General features: G+C 40.7%; 1 protein-coding gene across 1 annotated transcript in view; it reads right to left on the reverse strand.

Annotated features, from left to right (window-relative positions):
• Window positions 1–662: 662 nt before the first annotated feature.
• The window catches only part of DIAPH3 (diaphanous related formin 3), a 492,901-nt gene continuing 470,849 nt past the window's right edge, over window positions 663–22,714 (reverse strand). The window contains exon 28 of the mRNA XM_074982855.1: window positions 663–2,013. Coding sequence (XP_074838956.1) covers window positions 1,754–2,013 — 260 coding nt within the window. The 3' untranslated portion in view covers window positions 663–1,753. The remainder of the gene's footprint in view (window positions 2,014–22,714) is intronic.

Consider the following 22,714-nt stretch of genomic DNA (forward strand, 5'->3'; position numbering starts at 1 on the left):
CAGATCACGACCGAACTCCCAAGTGAATTGCAAGAGCCATCCGCTCTGTCAACAGAGAACAGCCAGGCTGCCCGGCCACTCTATCAGCAAAACAGCCCACTGAAAGCACAGCAGACAGGGCTCCCTGGTGTCCTGGAAGCCCTGTCTGTCCAGAGAGGGCCCCCGGAATGTCCAGACTGGCTTTCTGCAGACAGAAGTGTTACGCCTTGTGGGGAACAGGATAAGACTGTTGACAACAGTGCTGCATTCTGTTGATTTACATTTGACAGAGCACCTTGGGAATCTGGATGTTCCCTGGGTTTTGTCAACTAAACCTATAGTGTAGATATAACCCTGGTATGGTTTCTTATGGTTCTTACTGAAAATCTAGCAAAGTGAAATTCTAAGTTTTGTAAGATTTCTCTCCTGATGCTTTACATTTATTTTTCTATAGTGAAGGAAAACGTGCATATATAGGTATAGTGTATAATGATAGTTTCACCAACGCAAAACATAAGACTGAAAAACACTCCATGATCTAATGTTCACAATAAATAGGCCAGCTTCAGAGCTCTAATTAACTAATTTTATTCAATTTTGCAGAAAATAAGAAGGCAACTTAAACAAGAGAAAAAAAGCACTGAAACTTTGAAACATTGGTTTCATTTAACTGACTCATTTATAAAGAAAAATAGAGTATTTGTAAGAGTATTTGTAGTTACTGAACACATTCAGATTATAAAGAACTTTAAATAAAGGAACAAATATCATAATGGTGCTTTCAAGTTTATAGTAATGGTAGCAAGTTTTTCTTATGGTGGTGTGTGAATAATAAATATATTAGTGAACGTGTAGTGTACAAAGACTTGTGTCAAATTGGAGGAGCAATTATGTGAGATTCCTCTTGTGTCAGCAAATGATCATGCTCCTCCTATATAAGGAGTAGGGGTTTTTGAAAACCAATTGCATAAGTCTTTGCCATTAGGTGTTCCTTATATTATTGCAGTATTATGTTTCCTCTTGCAAAGGCATTGAAAAAAATTACTTTCGTAGCTGCTTATGAAATAAGCTTTTATCCTACGTGCACAACCACAATATTATTGGTTTTATACAATCAACCAAACAAGTTTAACAGCAGTGAAATATAAGTCATACATAAAATGTTTCTTGCATAGATGTAAGCATCTGTTCTTGTTATCACTTAGCCAATGCATAAACTAGTCAACATTCTTTGGTGTTCTTATTTAGATTACAGTGAACTAAAACATATAGAAATTTACATAGCATACATTTTCGTACATAAGTGTTTAATATGAAACAATGAACATTCATAGGTGGCAAAAATTACAAAGCAGGTGATACACAGAAACACAATAGAAAAATACAAAAATCAGTTCTGCAACTATTTATTAGTCCTAGATGAAGATCAAACATGATTGTTTAGAACTATTTAAAATGTGTTTGGCGTTGTGGAGAAAAGTTCTTATACCATTGTGCAGAAGACTGGATACTAAAATAATGGGCTCTTGGGCGTAAATCAGTATCTGTTTTCCAGATACTTTAGAAAGGCATATAAGTCTGCTTATAGGTATGTATAAACCATAGGCTCAAATTCCTAGGCAAAGCATTACACATCTGTATTGTAGATATGCAAAGCTGGGAATACAGACATGTGTAAATGCCAGTCATGCAAAATTAATGGGTATTTTAAAAAACATAGCAGCTTATTAGAACTTGTCTTTAGCGATTGCTTAATCAGCTTTTAAGGACTGATTTACAATGCTCGTAATCTTGCCAGCAAAGCCTCTACTTCAGGAACAATCTCTCCTTTGGAGGCAGAGCCAACAAGCTCCATTTCCTTTTCTCTGTTGCTTTCTCCATTGTAGGGCCCCTTTCTTCCATTAGCCTTGCTTCTTGCCATAAAGGAATTAGTTTGCAAGTCATCATTATGTTCCTCGGTGACTGGAGTGTTTGTGAAGTTGAAACTGGTATTGTGGTGTGAATGTGACTTTTCTTGTTGTTCTTTCTGGTTCTCTGTAGAAGAGAAGAAAATAAAAGTCTCATCTCATTGTTAAACAAATACTGTTGCTCTAGTTATGTTTTTCAATATAGAAAGCCTCCAAGTTGTACAAAGTACAGGTTATTGTACGTGCAGAAAAAACAGTATCGTGGGCATGGAGATGAACAGTTAATTAAAAGATGGCATAAAATGAAAATAAGTTCTTCTGAAAAAGCTATTTCTAGACAATGAGCTCAAGGGAAGCACTATTGACGTGAGCAGTACATATTTCTCAAGCCAACTTCCATTTTCACAAACTAGGACCAGGCTCCTGCTGAGCACCCTGGATTGACGCTGAAGTCATTTGGAATGAACACATAGTGCCTCACAGGAATTGGCCTTCAAGTAAGAAAAGATACAGACATGAGTTTGACACTTGTTAATCCATGCTAGACTATATTTTTGGTGTGCAGTATTGTTGTAGCTGTGTTGGTCCCTGGATATGAGAGACACGAGGTGGGTGAAGTAATATTTTATTGGAACAACTTCTGCTGGTGAAGGAGACAAGATTTTGAACATCAGAGGGCTTCTTTTCAGGTCTGGCAAAGGTACTCAGAGTGTTACAGTTAAATACAAGATGAAATAGATGATCAAGCACGAGAAGTTCACACATTGCAGGAAATCATTTAAAATGAAGCAGGCAATTAACACCACTGCAGAGTTCGCGGGTTACAACTTGAGATACAAAATGGACCACTATTAAGTCTATGACTTTTTTTAATCTATTAGTGTTATAAATTCAAGCTCCTAGATGGACATTTTGAAGATAACTATGCTGTTTGCTTTTGAAGCTGAGGACTGAGTGGAAAGATACAAAGTGATATTCATGGATACTTGGTATTTGTTAACTCTAAAAACAATTGGATCCTCGATATGCTGCCTCTTCATAGGCGATGTCCAGGAAGAATTTCTTGAAATACACAATGCTGCACTGATGTTACAATCTGCAACTCTCTAATGATATATTCATCTGATGGACAGATAAACTAAACTCCATCAGATTTTCATCACAATTTCAATAACGACCACCCATTTAATAAACTCTCTCAAAAAAACCCTATACTCACATCAGTTTCCTGGACAGCATGATAAAAGTTCACCAACAGAACTTTACAGACACATAGCTCATCACTCTTACCTCCATACATGGAGCAAATATGCAAGACATACTAAGAAATCTTATTTACATTGAGGCACTCGGTTACCCCAGACTATGCTCTGAGGACAAAGAATAGAATACATATATTAACATATCTAAAACTACTTTCAGTAAACAGCACTTGTGGCAGGAACAAGCCCTATCTATATCATCCGTGTTAGATATTTATCTGAACCTGTTCTTAACTATCTCCAATGATGGAGATTCTACCACCTCCCTGTGTGTTATTGCCTTACGTTTAACAACCACCAACTACCTTGTACTTATCTGTGTCACTCTGATTACCTTTCTGAGATGTAAAGAAGAGACCAGTGGAACTCAAAACCTTTTCTTTTTTACCCACTGAAGGTGGGCTAATAAAAGATATTACATCATCCACCTGTGTCTTTGTATACAATTTAGAATTTGTCAGACACATGTTTATAACTTTTAATAAATCAAAATTATATTGTAATTTGATCACTCAATTTAATCTATTTCCTTTCCTTTCTGGTCTCTTTATGGCTATGTACAACTCAGTGACAGTGCTCTTGCCTTATCTCCCCAGCTGTAAGAGCAAACTGCTCTGGCTGATGAATAAATGGTGCTGACTGACTGACTTTCCCAAAGAGGACTAGACAAATTTCTTTTCTTTTTTAAAACCACATGACTCTTCTATCTACCAGCCTTCTGAGAGATCCCTGTTTTTAAAAACAGGAACACTCAATATTCATGTAACCTTGAACAAGGCTTGAAAATGGCTTCAACAAACTTGACATGACATTTAAAGTTTTTGGTTATTCACTGAAAGATGTTCCATCATCCCAATAGTAATGGCTTTGGAGCAGAGGCAGTCACTCATGACAGTGTGTTTTATGTGATTGCTGAAAATTCCTACCAAAAACAGCTTGTACATTCCAAGACGGCCGCTGAAGATATTTACTGCATTGTCATTCCCTGACCAGGGGCTTACAGTGATGGATGAGTATTTTACACACTTTGTTGGACAATCTCAAAGAATCTGAGAAGTATGATCACCTTTTGTCTGTTTGAAGAAAATAAATACCCTCCTTTCTCCTTCTATATCAGATGGACAATTCTTACTTAAAATCTAATAAAGCTGCAATTTTCAGTTAGCTAAACAGTTAAGCTTGATTTTAGATATACTGTATGTTGGAAATAACACAATAATCCACATGGGTATAGTTGCACACATTGAGTCTCCCTGTAACACATTAGGCCAAAAGAGCCTTCAGCTGCAAGTGAGACCATGTAGGTATACATTATGTACAATTACAAATAATTGTAGTATTTATATGTTTACATATTAAGCCATTTAATTGTTTTGGGTGTAAGGGAATTTCAAAATAGTGTGGGTACTTTGAAGCGCCCATGGCTAGACAGCTTGCTACCACTTTGAAGTTCATGCAGTGGGAATTATGCTAATGAGGTGCTGCATATGCAGCACAGTACCTTATTGCTATTCTCCTATCGGGCTTGTTTACATGCCCTGTTTGAAGGAGGGGGCTAGTGTTGATAAGCCCTGTAAGTCATTTTGGCTGTGTCTACACTAGCACCCCCCTTTCGAAAGGGGGATGCTAATGAGACACTTCAGGATATGCTAATGAGACATGGCAATGAATATGCGGTGCCTACTTAGCATAATAGTGGGCGTGGCACTTCAAAAGTGCTGCTTTGTGTGCGGCTTGTCATGAGGTCCTTTCAAAATGACCCTGCATACTTCGAAATCCCCTTATTCCTATAACCAAATAGGAATAAGGGGATTTCAAAGTGTGCAGGATCCTTTTGAAAAGGATTTCCAGAGAGTTTTATCTGAGTAAGGACTTTGGGATAATTTCTTTGTTTTATGAACACAGATTTTTTTTTTCTTTCAGACAAATCTCTAGTGCCAAAAAAACAATTCCAAATCATCTCCTAAGGTGCTAATGTAGACCGAGCCTTTGTAATTAAAATCACAGTCAGAACAAACCCACTACGATACTGGATCACCATAGCTATTACGACGGAAGGAAGTTGATCAGGAGGATAAAGCCAGCAAAAACAATCTTACATATTCCGTTGCAAAGACAAATAAGAAAAATCAATCCGTAACTAATCTTTCTTCAGTTGTTTTCACACACACTTATTAAACAGACAGGGTTTATGATATGAAACTCTTAGCTTAATGGAAAGACCAACAAAACTGAGACTCAATCCTGTAGTTTTTAATTAGGTAAAACTCCCATTGTCTTCAAAGTTGAATCTATTAATGTTTCATTTTCCCATGTTTGAATTTCCTGAGCACTGTTGTTCATCAAAGTAGATTATTAAAGAATTGTTACCATATCATCTGATTTTTTTAGAGATTATTCTATTTTTGTTACTGAAATACTTGTTACGGAATTAACTTCCGGAAAGTTTTATCTGAGTAAGGACTTTAGGATCATTTCATTGTTTTATAAACATATTTTTTTTGTCTTTCATACAAATCTCTAGTACCAAAAAACAATTCAAAATCATCACCTAAGGCCATCCAGCTAGTATCATTCAGAAACAAGTCTTTCTAAATTATTTTCATGAACAGCAGTACTCAGGAAATTCAGTTAATGGAAAATTGTGCTTAATATCTTTCCTCTGCTTACATGGTGTCCTAGGACAGGAAAACACACAATAATATCATATAGGCTCTGGAAGAATTCACATCTTTTCACATTCACAGAAAATAAGTAATGTATAAAGAAGAAATACTAATACTGGACATTTGCCATGAACTTCAGGAAGCAAATTAATGCTTCATCATTTAGAGTTTTTAAAACCTCTCCAAGGCGAAATTGTTAGAGGAGCAGTGTGAAGATACAGAGAGGTATTTTGCTGAATGTAAGACTAGGTAGGTATATAAGATGATTAGGAATATTAATAGGAAATGGCAGCTGAAGCAGATGGCAATCAAAGGAGAGAATGAAGAGGTGCTCAAGAACAAGGGGAAGATTGTGCAGTGATAGATGAGGTATTTCACCAATCTATACAAAGCACAGTTGGATCTGAGTGTCTCAGAGGGACTGACTGAAGAATTAAAGAGATCTCCGCTGAGCATCAAGAGCGAGACCGATATTCAGGAGAAGGAAGTAGAAAGAGGAGTGAAATGACTAAAGAAAAACAAGAGCGCTGGAAACGATAAGATCACGGGAGAGATGATTAAATATGGCAGCAAAAGTATGATTCAGGAAATACACTGACTAACATAGCATGGAAAGAACTGAAGGCAACTAAGCAATGGACAAGATCTGTGCTAGTGAGAATACACTAGAAAGGAAGTGCATTGGAGTGCAAGAACTACAGAACGATTGCCCTAATGAGTCATCTAGGCAAGGTGCTGATGACGATACTGATAGAGAGACTAAGATCGCAGATAGAAGAACATCTAGCAGAAGAGCAAGCAGGGTTCAGGAAAGGTAGAAGTACCATACAGCAAATATTGGCACTAAGATTGATAATGAAGAAAGCGCAACAAAGGAGCATCTACACTTGCTTCATCGATTTTCAGAAGGCATTTGACAGTAGAGATAAGAAAGTGACTTGGGCGGTGTTGGAGTTGTATAGAGTGGATAGCAGACTGGTATGGTTGTTGAAGGATATCAGTGACAATGTGGAGGCAGCAATGAGAATGTGCAGAAAGTTGGGAAATTGGTTTAGAATGAGTAGAGGTACAAGACAAGGAAATCCGACATTGCTGAATATCTTCATCACACCTCTAGAGAGAGCGATGAACAAGATCAAGGAAGAGGCAGAAGGGATATCTGTGCATGGGATAAGAATTAAAAACTGTAGGTTTGTGGATGATATAGTTATCATTGAGGAAGATGAGGGGAAGCTAGCAAAAATGGTTCAGGTGCTAAACGAGGAAGGGAAGTGGTATGGACTGATTACAAACATCGATAAAACAAAAACAATGGTATTTGGAGATAAGGAAATAGGAAGGAAGATCAGTGTAGATGGGATTGAACTAGAGAACATGAAGTTCATATATCTGGGGAGCAATGTAATGTATGATCACGACTGTAAGAAAGAAATAGCAACTAGAACAGCAAGAGTGAGTTTGAAGGTGATGAATAAGATCTGGAAAAGCAAAGTGATTAGCTTAGGAATGAAGCTGAGCATCTTGAAAATATGCATATACAGCAACATGTATGGATGTGAGATGGGTGATAATGAAAGATTTGAAGAGAAGAATACTGGCGTTTGAGAGGAGTTTTTATGGAAATACCCTTAGAATAGGATAGATGCAGAAGGTCATCAATGAGGAATTATGTAGGAAGATAGAGCCGAAAGCGAACCTACTGCGGAAGGTTATACAACACAAGTTACAGCTATTCACGTATATCTGCAGAATGAATGACAAACGAAAAATCAAGACCCTGGTATTCAGCATAATTAACGGTTCAAACAGAAGATGCAGACCCCACAGAGAATAGGCTGATGATACAGTAGATTGGTGTGGATCTTGTCTATGAGAACTAAACCATTACGTACTGGCCAAGGAAAGATGGAAAGAAATAGTGAGAAAGGCATCAGACACTAACAGACGCTGAGCACATGGTTGTTGATGATGATGACAGTTGTCCTGAAATAGAGAACAATTAATACTGAATATAAATGAATTCCAGATTTAATGAAATAAAGCTGTTTTCTAGCCAAAATATCTAAAACAGAAATATATTTTAAAATATATTTTAAATAGTATTATTGTATTGCAACAGGATATACACTTTCTCGATACTCAAGACACACTTGATTGTTATGTAAATATTTTACACTGTACACTAATCACTTCAGTTAGAACATAAATCAGCTAATGTGTCAGACTAATACAATGGCACTGCATGCTTACATGATCATAGTTTTCAATGCAGGACATGATAAAATTATAACTGAAAGAAAAGAAATGCAGATGTAATCCCATTAGATTTCATTAACTGAATCTCTGATTTACACAGGGCAAATACTACAATAGCCTTAGGGGAATATTTCCTAAATTATTGTCTTGCAGCTCCACGTATTGTGCTGTTACTGAGAGTCTAAAACTAACTAGTGATGGCAGCAAATTGTTGCAGAACAGAGATGTGTCTTCTAGAGAGGCGGTCCAAGACTCTGAAATAACCAACTGAAATTATTCAAGTACAGTCTTCCAATGCTAAGTATAGCAGAGTGATAGTAAATAGCAAAAATATGCAGTTTATAGAATCAGGATTATTTATTATGGTGGAGTTCTTGTTTATCTCTCTGTGTGTTGCTCTCATAATATCCAGAAGTAGTCTTGAGAAGTAATCAGAAGCACTACAATTGTCTGACCTTGTGTATTGCATCACAGTTCTCATAACATACAAGATATATCTCTTCCCCCCATAGCACAGCAGAAGACAATGTACTTTATTGTCACTTTTTATTTGTGTAATAGTTTTTCCAATAATTTCTGTGATTGACAAAGGTAGGATTAGAAAATACTCCTGAATTGCTAAAGAAGTGTTGTGGGGTGCTAACAACTCATTTAATTTATAGTCTGTAGCCATGGCCTAAACACCTGATGAAATGTCAGCTGAACTTAGATGCTGATGCCACACTTTTGAAATGTAATATCTTACTTCTAATGCCTTTACAATTGATGCTCAAAAATCTCACTAATCAAAACCATGTGTTATCAGCAGAATGAGACACTACTGAATAACAGATTTTTCTTTTAAATCTAACCTCTTTTATGCATTTAATTCACTTAAAAGATGCTGCTCTTCCTGGTACTCATATGAAAAAATTTAAAGGAAAACAAACATTCAAATAAATAAATTCAGGGACCTGAGCTTATCAAGTGTTCAGAAGCAGAAGATACAAAACTATTTTTTGTTTGTTTCAGAAGAAAAGAGCGATGCTAAGTACTAAGTGATGTTACAAAGGAAACTGACTACCAGCATGAATTGACTCTGCTTTTAGAGAAAAATGTGTTTGATTGTAACCCCCAAAAAATTTATGAAAACAATGAACCACCCTGGTCCATAATTTGACTTTCCCATTCAACTGAATCTAAATCAGAGGTTTCACAGTTCTGAATAGCTAGTACACACATTTTCTTCTAACCTACCTGACTACCACTGTTACCTCCTAAAAAATCCTCCTCAACACAGCTGCCTCAACTGATCCATTCAGTCTTTCTTCCAATTACTCCTCTAACCCTAACTCACATATATGTAGAATTGGAACCAATTTCTCAATCTATACTACTACTCTATTTCCTTTTCCCCCATCCCATAGCAATGACAATAATACAACTACTTTAGGATGCCAGGATTTAAGCGAAACCTGGCTGCATCCAGAGATGGTAACACAGCTTATTAATTAATGTCAAAATTAGCCAAGAAACTGGACACAATATTACATTAAATATGTTTCTTTTTCTTTTAAACCTACATAAATAAACAAAGTCTGATATATCTCAGTGGATGTGAAGAGCCTGAAGGCACAAAACATGTTCACTTAGGTGGGAAAGGGCGAGGATTTGACTGTTATTCTTCCTCTATTTACCCTGAGGGGTTGCACCCAGCTATGCTATTTTAAATGACTGGTAACTTACAGATTTGCCCCAGAATTCACAAGAAGGAAAGTGGTGGTGGCTAGGCCACACACTCAAAAACAATCATCCAGCATAGTTCATCAAGTTCTCCAATGGATCCTGCAAGGAAAATGTAAAAGGAGGAAGAATTCAGACAACGTGAAGAAGATCTACTGAGATCGAAGGACAACAACTGGGGTACTTCTGGGGTCAGCTAGCAGCTTTGTCATGTGACAGTGAAGTGGAAGAGACTTGTAGATGACCTATGCTCCACCTGGAATTGAAGGGTTTAAGTTAAGTCAAGTCACACAAGAGGAGAATTGATACGTAAGTCATTAAGCTTTACCACTTTGCTCAAGCAGTAATACGAGAAGAAAAATTATGTCTGGAGTTAAAGTGGACTCCACTAGAGGTAATATACTTAAGATATTCTAAATTGTTAAAACATAGGTTCTTAATAAGCTTTTCCCTTGTGCATAAGTCATATCTATAGGTTCAGAAGCTTTGCAATGTAATAGTCATTCAACTGTAGGTTAACATTTCAAATCTAGCCCACGTCAAGAATGAGAGAGGTTACCCATTAGACACCTATATCATTTGGAACCCTTGGATGTGTTGCTAGTAGACAGATGGTTGTATTACAAACCTATTACAATTGCAACTGACAATAACTGAAAATAGCTAGAGGATAGCTAGATTAATACTGTTTGAGAAGTGCTAATGAAAATGACCAATCAGAAGGGAGCCACAAAAATCTGTGAGAACAAGAAGTCTTGTGGCACCTTATAGACTAACAGATATTTTGGAGCATAAGCTTTCGTGGGCAAAGACCCGCTTCATCAGATGCATGAGTGGCGGAGTGGTTTCAGAGAGGTATTTAAAGAGTGGGGTCCGAGTAAGAGGGAGGGCCAGAGCTGACAAGGTCTATTCAGCAAGGTGGAAATGGCCCAGTATCAACAGTACTTATCAAAAGAGGAAAGAACAAGTCAGATCAAACAGGGGGATATGAGCCTTTGTCAGAGTCTAATGGGGAGATGATAGCACCCAGAGCAGAGAAACTGCCTCTGTAAGCTGCGAGCCACTCCCAGTCTCTTTTTTATCCATGGTTAATGGAGTCAAATTTGCAAATAAATTACAGCTCAGAGATTTCTCTCTCTATTTGATTTTTAAAATTTTTTTGTTTCACAACTGTCACCCTTAAATCTGCCACTGAGTGTCCCTGGAGATTGAAGTGTTCCCCCACAGTCTTCTATACATTTCTGTTCCTGATGTCTGATTTATGTCCATTTATTCTTTTATGGAGTGACTGTCCAGTTTGGCCAATGTAAATTGCAGTGGGGCACTGCTGGCACATGATGACATACATTATATTAGCAGATGTGCAGGTAAAGGAGCCCTTGATGGTATAGTTGGTGTTAAGTCTTGTCATGATGTCACTGGTGTAGATATGTGAGCAGAGTTGGCAGTGAGGACTGTTGCAGGGGCTGGTTCCAGGCCTAGAGTCACTAGTTTGTGATTTGTAGTGGCTGGTGAGGATTTCTTTAAGGTTGGCAGGCTGTCTGTAGGCGAGGACAGGCCTGCCTCCCAAGGTGTGTGAGAGTGAAAAATCATTGCTCAGGATGGGTTGCAGATCACTGATGATGCGCTGGAGAGGCCTTAGGTGGGGGCTGTATGTAATGGTCAGTGGTGTTCTCTTGTTTTCCTTGCGAGGCCCGTCTTCTAGCAGGTGGCTTCTGGATACCCGTCTGGCTCCATCAATCTGTTTCCTCACTTCCCTTCGGTGGGTATTGTAGTTTGAGGAAAGCTTGGTAAAGGTCTTGTAGATGCTTGTCTCTGTCTGATGGATCAGAACAAATACAGTTGTACCTTAGTGCCTGGCTGTAAACAATGATTGTGTAGTATGCCCCGGATGGAAGCTGGAGGTGTCTAGATAAGCATAGTTGTCCGTGGGTTTTCGATATAGGGTGGTATTTATGTGACTGTTGCTTATCTGTACAGTAGTGTCCAGGAAGCGAACTTCTTGTGTGGACTGGTCCAGGCTAAGGTTCTTACCTCCTACTCCCCAGATTCTACCTCTTTTCTTCTGAAGAAAAGGGTGCCGTGGGGAAAAGTCAACCCCAAGGTTCTTATAGCTGGCTTGCTAACATTCTGAGGGAAGGATAAAGAGGTTGTGAAACACATGTCACATGAAAGAAGCAATCAGTGTGAGGCTCAGGTCATTGTTGCCATTGCAACAGGTCTGGATCAAGTGGTTAAATAATCTTATATAGTATTTAGGCCACTAAAACACTAGCTGTTATTTTAAGATGTCTTAACAAATGCTTTGTACTTCACTAAAATTGGTGCCTCCACATATCACTTTTTTCTTGCTCCAACTTCTTAGATTCTGTATCAGAAAAGAGACTTATTTGTGAAATTTAAGTATATCCTAGATGAACCAGTAATCACGACTGCTTTTGTGATTAAATTGGGCACAGGGAAAAACCAGAATCAATTTAGTATATTCAACTTTAACCATTAAAAGATGGTAACCAAATAGGTATCTTGTTCCTACAACCCACACAAGGTATCTGATAATTGTTGCAGGTAACTTGATATAGGTCAAAAACAAGTCAGTATAGAATCATAGATTCATAGGGTTTGGAAGAGACCTCAGGAGATCATCAGGTCCAACTCCCTGTGAAAACACCAGCTCACCCATTCCAGAACGTCACCACTCTGAGTGAAATAATTATTCCAAACATCCAACCTAGACCTGCCCCATTCCTCCTTGTTCTGTCATCTATCACTAGCGAGAACAGCCTCTCTCCATAAGAACATAAGAATGGCCATACTGGGTCAGACCAAAGGTCCATCGAGCCCAGCATCCCATCTGCCGACGGTGGCCAATGCCAGGTGCCCCAGAGAAGGAGAACAGAAGACAATGATCAAGTGATTTATCTCCTGCCATCCATCTCCTGCCCTTGTTATGAAGGCTAGGGCACCATACTTTATCCCTGGCTAATAGCCATTTATGGACCTAACCTGCAAAAATTTATCAAGCTCTTTTTTAAACCCTAATAGAGTCCTGGCCTTCACAGCCTCCTCGGGCAAGGAGTTCCACAGGTTGACTGTGCGCTGTGTGAAGAAAAATTTCCTTTTATTAGTTTTGAACCTACTACCCATCAATTTCATTTGGTGTCCCCTAGTTCTTGTATTATGGGAAAAGGTAAATAATTTTTCTATATTCACTTTCTCCACACCATTCATGATTTTATATACCTCTATCATATCGCCCCTCAATCGCCTTGTTTCCAAACTGAAAAGTCCCAGTCTCTCTAGCCTCTCCCCATATGGGACCCTTTCCAAGCCCCTAATCATCTTAGTCGCCCTTTTCTGAACCTTTTCTAATGCCAATATATCTTTTTTGAGGTGAGGAGACCACATCTGCACGCAGTACTCGAGATGTGGGTGTACCATAGTTTTATATAGGGGAAGTATGATATCTTTTGTCTTATTATCGATCCCTTTTTTAATAATTCCTAACATCCTATTTGCCTTACTAACTGCCGCTGCACACTGCGTGGATGTCTTCAGAGAACTATCCACTATAACTCCAAGATCCCTTTCCTGATCTGTCGTAGCTAAATTTGACCCCATCATGTAGTACGTGTAATTTGGGTTATTTTTTCCAACATGCATTACCTTACACTTACCCACATTAAATTTCATTTGCCATTTTGCTGCCCAATCACTCAGTTTGCTGAGATCTTTTTGTAGTTCTTCACAATCCCTTTTGCTTTTGACTGTCCTGAACAACTTGGTGTCATCTGCAAACTTTGCCACCTCACTGCTTACCTCATTTTCTAGATCATTGATGAACAAGTTGAACAGGAGCGGTCCCAGGACTGACCCCTGGGGAACACCACTAGTTACCCTCCTCCATTGTGAAAATTTACCATTTATTCCCACCCTTTGTTTTCTGTCTTTTAACCAATTCCCGATCCATGAAAGGACCTTTCCTCCTATCCCATGACCACCTAATTTACATAAAAGCCTTTGGTGTGGGACCGTGTCAAAGGCTTTCTGGAAATCTAGGTATATTATGTCCACTGGGTGCCCCTTGTCCGCATGTTTATTAACCCCTTCAAAGAATTCTAATAGATTAGTTAGACACGACTTCCCTCTGCAGAAACCATGCTGACTTTTGCCCAACAATTTGTGCTCTTCTATGTGCCTTGCAATTTTACTCTTTACTAGTGTTTCTACTAATTTGCCTGGTACTGATGTTAAACTTATTGGTCTATAATTGCCAGGATCTCCTCTAGAGCCTTTTTTAAATATTGGTGTTATATTGGCCGTCTTCCAGTCATTTGGTACCAAAGTGGATTTAAAGGATAGGTTACAAACCACTGTTAATAACTCCGCAATTTCACATTTGAGTTCTTTCAGAACCCTTGGGTGAATGCCGTCTGGTCCTGGAGACTTGTTACTATTCAGCTTATCAATTAATTCCAAAACCTCCTCTACTGTCACTTCAATCTGAGTGAGTTCCTCAGATTTGTCGCCTAAAAAGGCTGGCTCAGATTTAGGAACCTCTGTAACATCCTCAGCCGTGAAGACTGAAGCAAAGAAATCATTTAATTGCTCTGCAATGGCACTGTCTTCCTTGATCGCTCCTTTTATATCTTTATCATCCAAGGGCCCCACTGCTTTTTTAGCAGGCTTCCTGCTTCTAATGTATTTAAAAAACATTTTACTATCGTTTTTTGAATTTTTGGCTAGCTGTTCCTCAAAATCTTTTTTGGCTTTTCTTACTACATTATGACACTTAATTTGGGAGTGTTTATGTTCCTTTCTATTTTCCTCACTAGGATTTGACTTCCACTTTTTAAAAGCTGCCCTTTTCTCTCTCACTGCCTTTTTAACATGGCTGTTTAGCCATGGTGGTTCTTTGTTAGGTCTCTTACTGTGTTTTTTTATTTGGGGTATACATTTAAGTTGGGCCTCTAGTATGGTGTCTTTAAACAGTTTCCATGCAGCTTCCAGGGATTTTAGTTTAATTACTCTACCTTTTAGTTTCTGTTTAACTAGCTTCCTCATTTTAGTGTAATTCCCCTTTTTGAAATTAAATGCCAGAGTGTTTGACCGCTGCGGTGTTCTTCCCAACACAGGAATATTAAAAGTTATTATATTGTGGTCACTATTTCCAAGCGGTCCAGTAACAGTTACCTCTTGGACCAGATCCTGCGTTCCAGTCAAGACTAGATCGAGAATCGACTCTCCCCTTGTGGGTTCCTGTACTAGCTGCTCCAAGAAGCAGTCATTTAAGGCATCAAGAAATTTAATCTCTGAATCCCGTCCTGAGGTGACATGCACCCAATCAATATGGGGATAATTGAAATCTCCTATTATTACTGTGTTTTTTATTTTGATAGCCTCTCTAATCTCCCTTATCATTTCAGCATCACTATCACTGTCCTGGTTAGGTGGTCGGTAATATATTCCTAATGCCATATTCATATTAGAGGAATGAATTGTTATCCATAATGATTCTATGGAACATTTTGGTTCCTTTAGGATTTTTACTTCATTTGATTCTATATTATCCTTCACATATAGTACCACTCCGCCACCCGCACGACCTGTTCTGTCTTTCCGATATAATTTATATCCCGGTATGATAGTGTCCCACTGATTGTCCTCATTCCACCATGTTTCTGAGATGCCTATTATGTCAACTTCCTCCTTTGATATGAGGTACTCCAGTTCACCCATCTTATTAGACAGACTCCTAGCATTAGTGTAAAAGCATGTTAGAAAACTACCACTATTTATATGTCCGCCTTTCACAGACGTGTTGGATTTTTTTATATGCTATTGTTTCACATCTGATCTTGCCCATATATTATTTCCCACTTTCCCTATCTGACTAACTTCTAGGGAATCCCTATCTATGGAGCCTCGTGTAAGAGAAGTCTCCGTCCGATCCAGGTGCTCCCCCGCACCAATCGGCTTTCCCCCACCTCTTAGTTTAAAAACTGCTCTACGACCTTTTTAATGTTTAATGCCAGCAGTCTGGATCCACCTTGATTTAGGTGGAGCCCATTATTCCTGTATAGGCTCCCCCTACCCCAAAAGTGTCCCCAGTTCCTAATAAATCTAAATCCCTCTTCCCTACACCATCGTCTCATCCACGCATTGAGACTCTGAAGTTCTGCCTGTCTATCTGGCCCTGCGCGTGGAACTGGAAGCATTTCAGAGAATGCCACCAAAGATGTTCTGGATTTCAGTCTCTTTCCTAGTAACCTAAATTTGGCCTCCAGAACATCTCTTCTACCCTTCCCTATGTCATTGGTACCAACATGTACCACGACGACCAGCTCCTCCCCAGCACTGCCCATAAGTCTGTCTAGATGCCTCGAGAGATCCGCAACCTTCGCACCAGGCAGGCAAGTCACCATACGGTTCTCCCGGTCATCACAAACCCAACTATCTATATTTCTAATGATCGAATCCCCCACTACTAAAACCTGCTTCTTCCTAACAGCTGGCGCTCCCTCCCCCGGAGAAGTATCCTCGGCACGAGAGGATACAACATCACCCTCTGGAAGGAGGGTCCCAACTATGGGATGGTTTCCCTCTGCTCCCATTGACTGCTCTCCTTCCCTGAGCCTTTCATCCTCCGTAACAGCATCAGGACTGTCAGATTGGAGGTGGGACAGCCCTACTATGTCCCGGAAAGTCTCATCAACAAACACCTCTGCCTTCCTTAGCTCCTCCAGTTCAGCCACCCTGACCTCCAAAGCACGCACTCGGTCTCTGAGGGCCAGGAGCTCCTTGCATCGAGCGCACACATACGCCACCCACCCACAGGGTAGGTAGTCATACATACTGCACTCGACACAATAAACAGGATAGCCCCCACTCTGCTGCTGGGCTTCTGCCTCCATTTCCTACTCTAATTATATATGAGGGTTAATTAAATGTTTCAGATAGAGGTTGTTATAAAGGATTTAGTTTAAGGGCAATAGAAGTCACTGGCTCCCTCCAAGCTCCCCCTCTAAACTCCCCTCTCAAAACTCCCTCCTGTTAGCACGCACCCTGGTTGCGAGCACCCAGTCGCAAAGCTCCCTGGTCGCTTACTAGCAGGGTTTAAGTGCTCAGCCTCCCTGATAGCTCCTCCCTCTGCCTACAGCTCAGCCAATCAGCACACGGTGTTTCAATTCAAACCTAATCAAGACTCTCAGCTTCCAACTGCCTGCCTGAGCACACGGCCTTTCAAACAAACACTCAGCTCAGCACTCCAAACAAACAAACAAACAAACAAACACACACACAAGCCCAAAACCTCCAAATATAAGCAGCCACTTACCCCAAGGTGCTTTAGTTTGCTCCTTCCTTCTCCTCCTCCAGGAGAGCCTCTCAAAACTCCCTCCATCCTCTTTGTAATCTCCCTTCAGGTAGCTGAAGGCTGATATCAAATCCTCCCTCAGTTTTTCCTGCTGTAGACTTGACTTACTTGACTTAAACCCTTGTACTCTGAGCAGAGCACAGATCATCTACAAGTCTCCTCCTCTTCACTCTGTCACAGGACAAAACTTCAAAGTGACCCCAAGAGTACCCCAGTTTTGTTCTTCGATTTCAGTAGATCGTCACATGTCTGAGGTTTTCCTCTTTTGCATCTTCCTTGTAGGTTCCATTGGAGAGCTTGATGGATTATGCTGGATGATGGTTTTCTGAGAGTGTGCCCTAGCCAGCCCCACTTTATTCTCTTGATTTGAAGGCCAAGTGGGTTCCTGTCTTGATCTGTTCCAAAGCTCCTCATTAGTGACAAAGTCCTGCCATTTGATGTGAAGGATGCACCTCAGGCATCTGTTCATGAATATCTATAGCTCGTGATTTGAAGACTTTTCAGTACACCAGGACTCGCATCCATACAAGAGCACACGGTTCACATTTGTGTTGAAGATCTATAGTTTCTTCTTCACAGATATTATTTGTGAACTCCATATGGAACAAAGATTCTTGAATGCAGCTTTTGCTTTCTCTACCCTGGCACTGATATCCTTGTCTGTTCCTCTGTCTCTGCCCTTAATCCTCCCCAGACAGGTGAACTACCACCCATCTTCCAGCTCTTCCCCTCCCAGTGTGATGGTGGTGATTTGGACTGGTTGATCCTCATTGTCTTGGTCTTTCCCTTGTTAATGATCAGTTCCGTCAATGAGGCAGTTTTGTCTAGGGTTGTAACCTTTTTTTGCACGCTTTCATGTCAGTGTAAAAGGGGAGTGACGTTGTCTGCAAAATCACTGTCCTCTAGCTGTTTGAAAAGTATCCACTGAATGCCCCCAACGATGGCCATCTGCTGTCCTGCTCATAAGCCAGTCCACTGTGATCAGGAAGAGTAAATATGACAATAGGCACCCGTGTCAGACTCCTGACAGCATGCTGAAGGATTTTGTCAAGACACCATTGTGAACAACTTGGCATGTTGAGGGTTCGCACTTTGAATGGACGAGGTTAATAATTTTGGAGGGGATGACACAGTGTTGCTGCAGTTTCCACAAAGTGACTATCAATGCTGTTGAAAACTTTTTTGAAGTCTCTGAAGGTTACATACATGGGGAGATTTACTCAAGCAACTGTTCTATGATCACTCAGTTGCTATTTGGTCAGTACATGATCTTCAGCTTTGGAAGCTGGCCTATTCTTTCCTGAGCTGTCTATCAATTTCTGTCCTCATTCTCTCCAAGAGAATCCTATCGAACACTCTTCCTGGAATAGACTGATGCCCCTCCAGTTCTTGCATTCCTTCAGGTCACCTTTCTTTGATAAAGTAGCCATGTTTCCAGTCTTGTGGGATCTCCTCAATGTCCCAGATTTTCTGAGATGGATGCATCATGTTGGCTATGTCTACACTAGCCCCAAACTTCAAAATGGCCATGTAAATGGCCATTTCAAAGTTTACTAATGACGCTCTGAAATACATATTCTGTGCCTCATTAGCACGCGGGCGGCCATGGCACTTCGAAATTGACGCGGCTCGCCCCGACAGGCTTCCTTTTCGAAAGGACCCCGCCTACTTCGAAGTCCCCTTATTCCTATGAGCAGATGGGAATAAGGGGACTTCGAAGTAGGCGGGGTCCTTTCGAAAAGGAGCCCCGTCGGGACAAGCTGCACGGCGGCGAGCCGTGTCAATTTCAAAGTGCCGCGGCTGCCCGCATGCTAATGAGGTGCTGAATATGTATTTCAGCGCTTCATTATTGAACTTTGAAATGGCCATTTACATGGCCATTTCGAAGTCTGGGGCTAGTGTAGACACGGCCGTCGACTTATTTCTCACTACCTGCCTTGATTGCTTCTGAGGGGATGTTGTCTGGACCAGGAGCTTTTCCACTTTTTGCATGGGCAATGGCTTTTCTGATTTCCTCTTTATAGGTCTGTGGCTGTTAATTTGCAGAGGTATGTCGGCAAGGGGTAACTCTGGAGCTTCAGTAGCTCTTCAAAGTGTTCCTTCCAACTACTGAGCTGCACACCTGAGTTTGTTAGCACACACCCCTCCTTATCCTGTACTGACGGATGCACTATACTCTGTGACCCAGCTAGCTTCCCTGTGACGTCATGCAGCTATTTCCAGTTTCTCCATCCTGCAGCTTGTTCTGCTTGTTGTGCAAGGCTTCCCACAAATTTCTTCTTGTTCCATTTTACAGCCTTTTAAACTTCTCCGTTAGATTCTGAACACAGTCTCTGAGCTTCTGCGTTGGCTGCTCTTGTTTTGCTGTTGTTGACTGCTGTTTTTCTATCCTTTCGTTCCTTCACTTTTCTCAGAATTTCTGCTGTGAAACCACCCCCCTTGTCCATTCCTTGTTGTGGTGAGGTGTTTTGTGTGTCTCAATGATGCGTAGAGCTATGACAGCAAAAGCTACAGCTCATGGAAGGGTTACCCAAGCTAGATATGTTAAAGTGTAGAGATCAAACAAATCTGGACCACCTCTCCCCAAGATAAAAGGTGTTGGCTTAGGATTAACAATCTTATCTGTAAAAAACCAAAGGTTACAGAGACATCTACAAAGAAACCTCTTCTGTGAACTAAATAAGTCCATATCCTTCAGCCTCTCTCCCATAAGGCATGTATTCTAGCCCCCTAATAATTTTTGCTGCCCTCTGCTGGACTCTCTCCATTGTATCCACATTCTTTCTGTAATGGGGGGCCCAGAACTGGATGCAATACTCCATATGTGGCCTCACCAGTGCAAAATAAAGGGTAATCATCACTTCCCCAGATCTGCTGGCAACACTCTTACATATGCACCCCCAGTACGCCATTAGCCTTTTTGGCTACAAGGGCACACTGTTGGCTCATATACAGTTTTTCATTCACTGTAATCCCCAGGTCCTCTCCCGGGAAACTGCTGCTCAGCTAGTCAGTTCCCAGCATGTAGCAGTGCTCAGGATTCCTCCATACTAAGTGGAAGACACTGCACTTGTCCTTGCTGCACTAATCAGATTTCTTTTGGCCCAGTCCTCCACTTTGTCTAGGTCTCTCTGTACCCTCTCTCCAACTTCCAGCATATCAATCTCTCCCTGCCTCACCCCCCTCCCCAGTTTAGTGTCATCTGCAAATTTGCTGAGGGGGCACTCCATCCCCTCCTCCAGGTCTTTATTAAAGATGTTCAACAAAACCAACACCAGAACTGACTGTTAGGGTACTCTGCTTCATACCAGCCACCAACCAACCATAGCTCAATCCAGTGCTTTGTCTTTGCTGGTATTTGCTGGTACTGAGTACTGGCATCTCGGCAGCCCCAGCAGTGGGATTGGTTGGGTGAGGTGGTGAGCCAGCTGCTCCTTTTTTTTTTTTAAACCATAGAAGCACTGAATTAATCAACTGTTCATCAATACAGTTGAGCCCAACAATCCAGCCAGCTTTCTATACATCTTTCAAGTCCATCTATCCAATCCATATGTCTTCATTTTGCTGGCATGGATACTGTGGGAGACCGTATGAAAAGCTTTGCTAAAGTCAAGGTATATTACGACCACTGCCTTGTCCATATCCACAGAGCCAAATATCTCCTCATAGAAGGCAATCAGGTTAGTCAGTGTTTCAAAATGGATTCCCTGAGGATCCCTTCTATGATTTTTCCGGGGACTGAGGTGAGGCTGACCAGTCTGTAGTCTGCCAGGTTCTCCTTCTTCCCCTTTTACAAGATGGTCACTACATTTGCCTTTTCCCAGTTGCCTGGGACCTCCTCCCAATCAGCAAGAGTTTTCAAAGAATGGCCAATGGCTCTGCCTCAGCCAAATGTCTGAGCACCCCCAGATATATTTGATCAGCCCCATGGATTTGTGTATGTCCTCCTTTTCTAAACAGAAGTGTATTGTATGAAGTGTGTAACAGAAGATACTCTAAACCACTAGATAGGTGACCGTAGCTGAAAGCTAAAAATTAGGAGGCAATAAAGCAAAGACGCAGGAGAAGTAGCTCTTTCTTTTGCTTGTGCACAAAACATATAGCAAATTTCTTCAACATTTAGAAAGTGCTTTCAGAATACCTAATATGAAACACTATTGTAGTTTTATATATTTTTATTATCTTACCTCCTACATTTGGGCAATGGTGTAGTTCCCTTGTGGATGTAAGGAAAAAGGCAGCAGCTGGGAAGGAGACAGAGTTTTTCTCTGCATGGTCTTTGTGCACCATAGGCAGCAGTTAGATATCAAGGTGAAAGGAAAGTGCACATTATCTTATAACAAGGACGTTAGCACTGACAAAAGACATCTCTACACATACGCAGAATTGCTTTTTATTCAAGGTACTGGACTGGAAGACTGGGTTCAATTCCTGGCTCTGTCACAGATTCTCTGTTTCACTTTTGTGCATCATTTAATTTCTCTATATCGGGGGGATGATGTTACTGTCTACTCCAGGAAAGGTGTTCAACTGGATGCTCCTTGAGAGAAAGAAGACAGAAACAGATAGACAGCCCAGGGAAGAACAGGCTGGCTTCCAAAGCAAAATATCTTGCACTTACCGAACAGCAACTCACAGAGCAATCATGAAACAGTTGCTTGAGTGGAACTCCCCCTTGTGCATAACCTTCATAGACTTCAAAAAAGCCTTCCACAGCATTGATAGAGATACTTTGTGGAAATTGCTGCAACAGCATCACATCCCATCCAAAATTATTAACCTGATCCATTCAACATACGAATCCTCAACATGCCAAGTTGTTGACAATGGTGTCTTGACAGACTCCTTCAGCATACTATTAGGAATGCTGTCCAGAGTCTCAAAAATAACCCAGAAATTATAATCAAACTAGTTGACAAAGAGGGTGCTGTTGTCATCATGAATAAGTCAGACTGAACAGGAGGCAGCCAGACAACTCTCCAACACCACGTTTTACAGACCTCTCTCCTCTGATCTCACTTTGGAATTCCAAAAGAAATTACAACTACTTAAGGAACTCCCTGATGCTACTTTGGACCTCATTCACTCAGACACACCATCTGAGTCCCAACCTGGATTATTCTACTTACTTCCCAAAATCCACAGACCTGGGAACCCCAGATGCCCTAACATTTCGAGTATTGGCACCCTTACCACTGGACTATCCAGTTATGTGGACTCCCTCCTCAAACCCTGTGTCACCAACACTCCCAGCTATCTCTGAGATACCACTGACTTCCTGAGGAAATTACAAAACATTGGAAAAGTTCCTGACAACACCATCCTTACCACCATGGCTGTAGAGGCTCTGTACACTAATATTCCACACAAAGATGGATTACAAGCGATCAGGAATACCATCCCTGATGTCACCACAGCCAATCTGGTGTCTGACCTCTGTGACTTTGTTCTCACCCACAATTATTTCTGATTGGGGGGACAATTTATACTTCCAGGTTAGTAGAAATGCTATGGGCACCCACATAGCCCCACAATATGCTAATATAT

This window comes from Carettochelys insculpta, chromosome 1 (genome assembly GCF_033958435.1).
Source record: "Carettochelys insculpta isolate YL-2023 chromosome 1, ASM3395843v1, whole genome shotgun sequence".
NCBI classification, from domain to species: Eukaryota; Metazoa; Chordata; order Testudines; family Carettochelyidae; genus Carettochelys; species Carettochelys insculpta.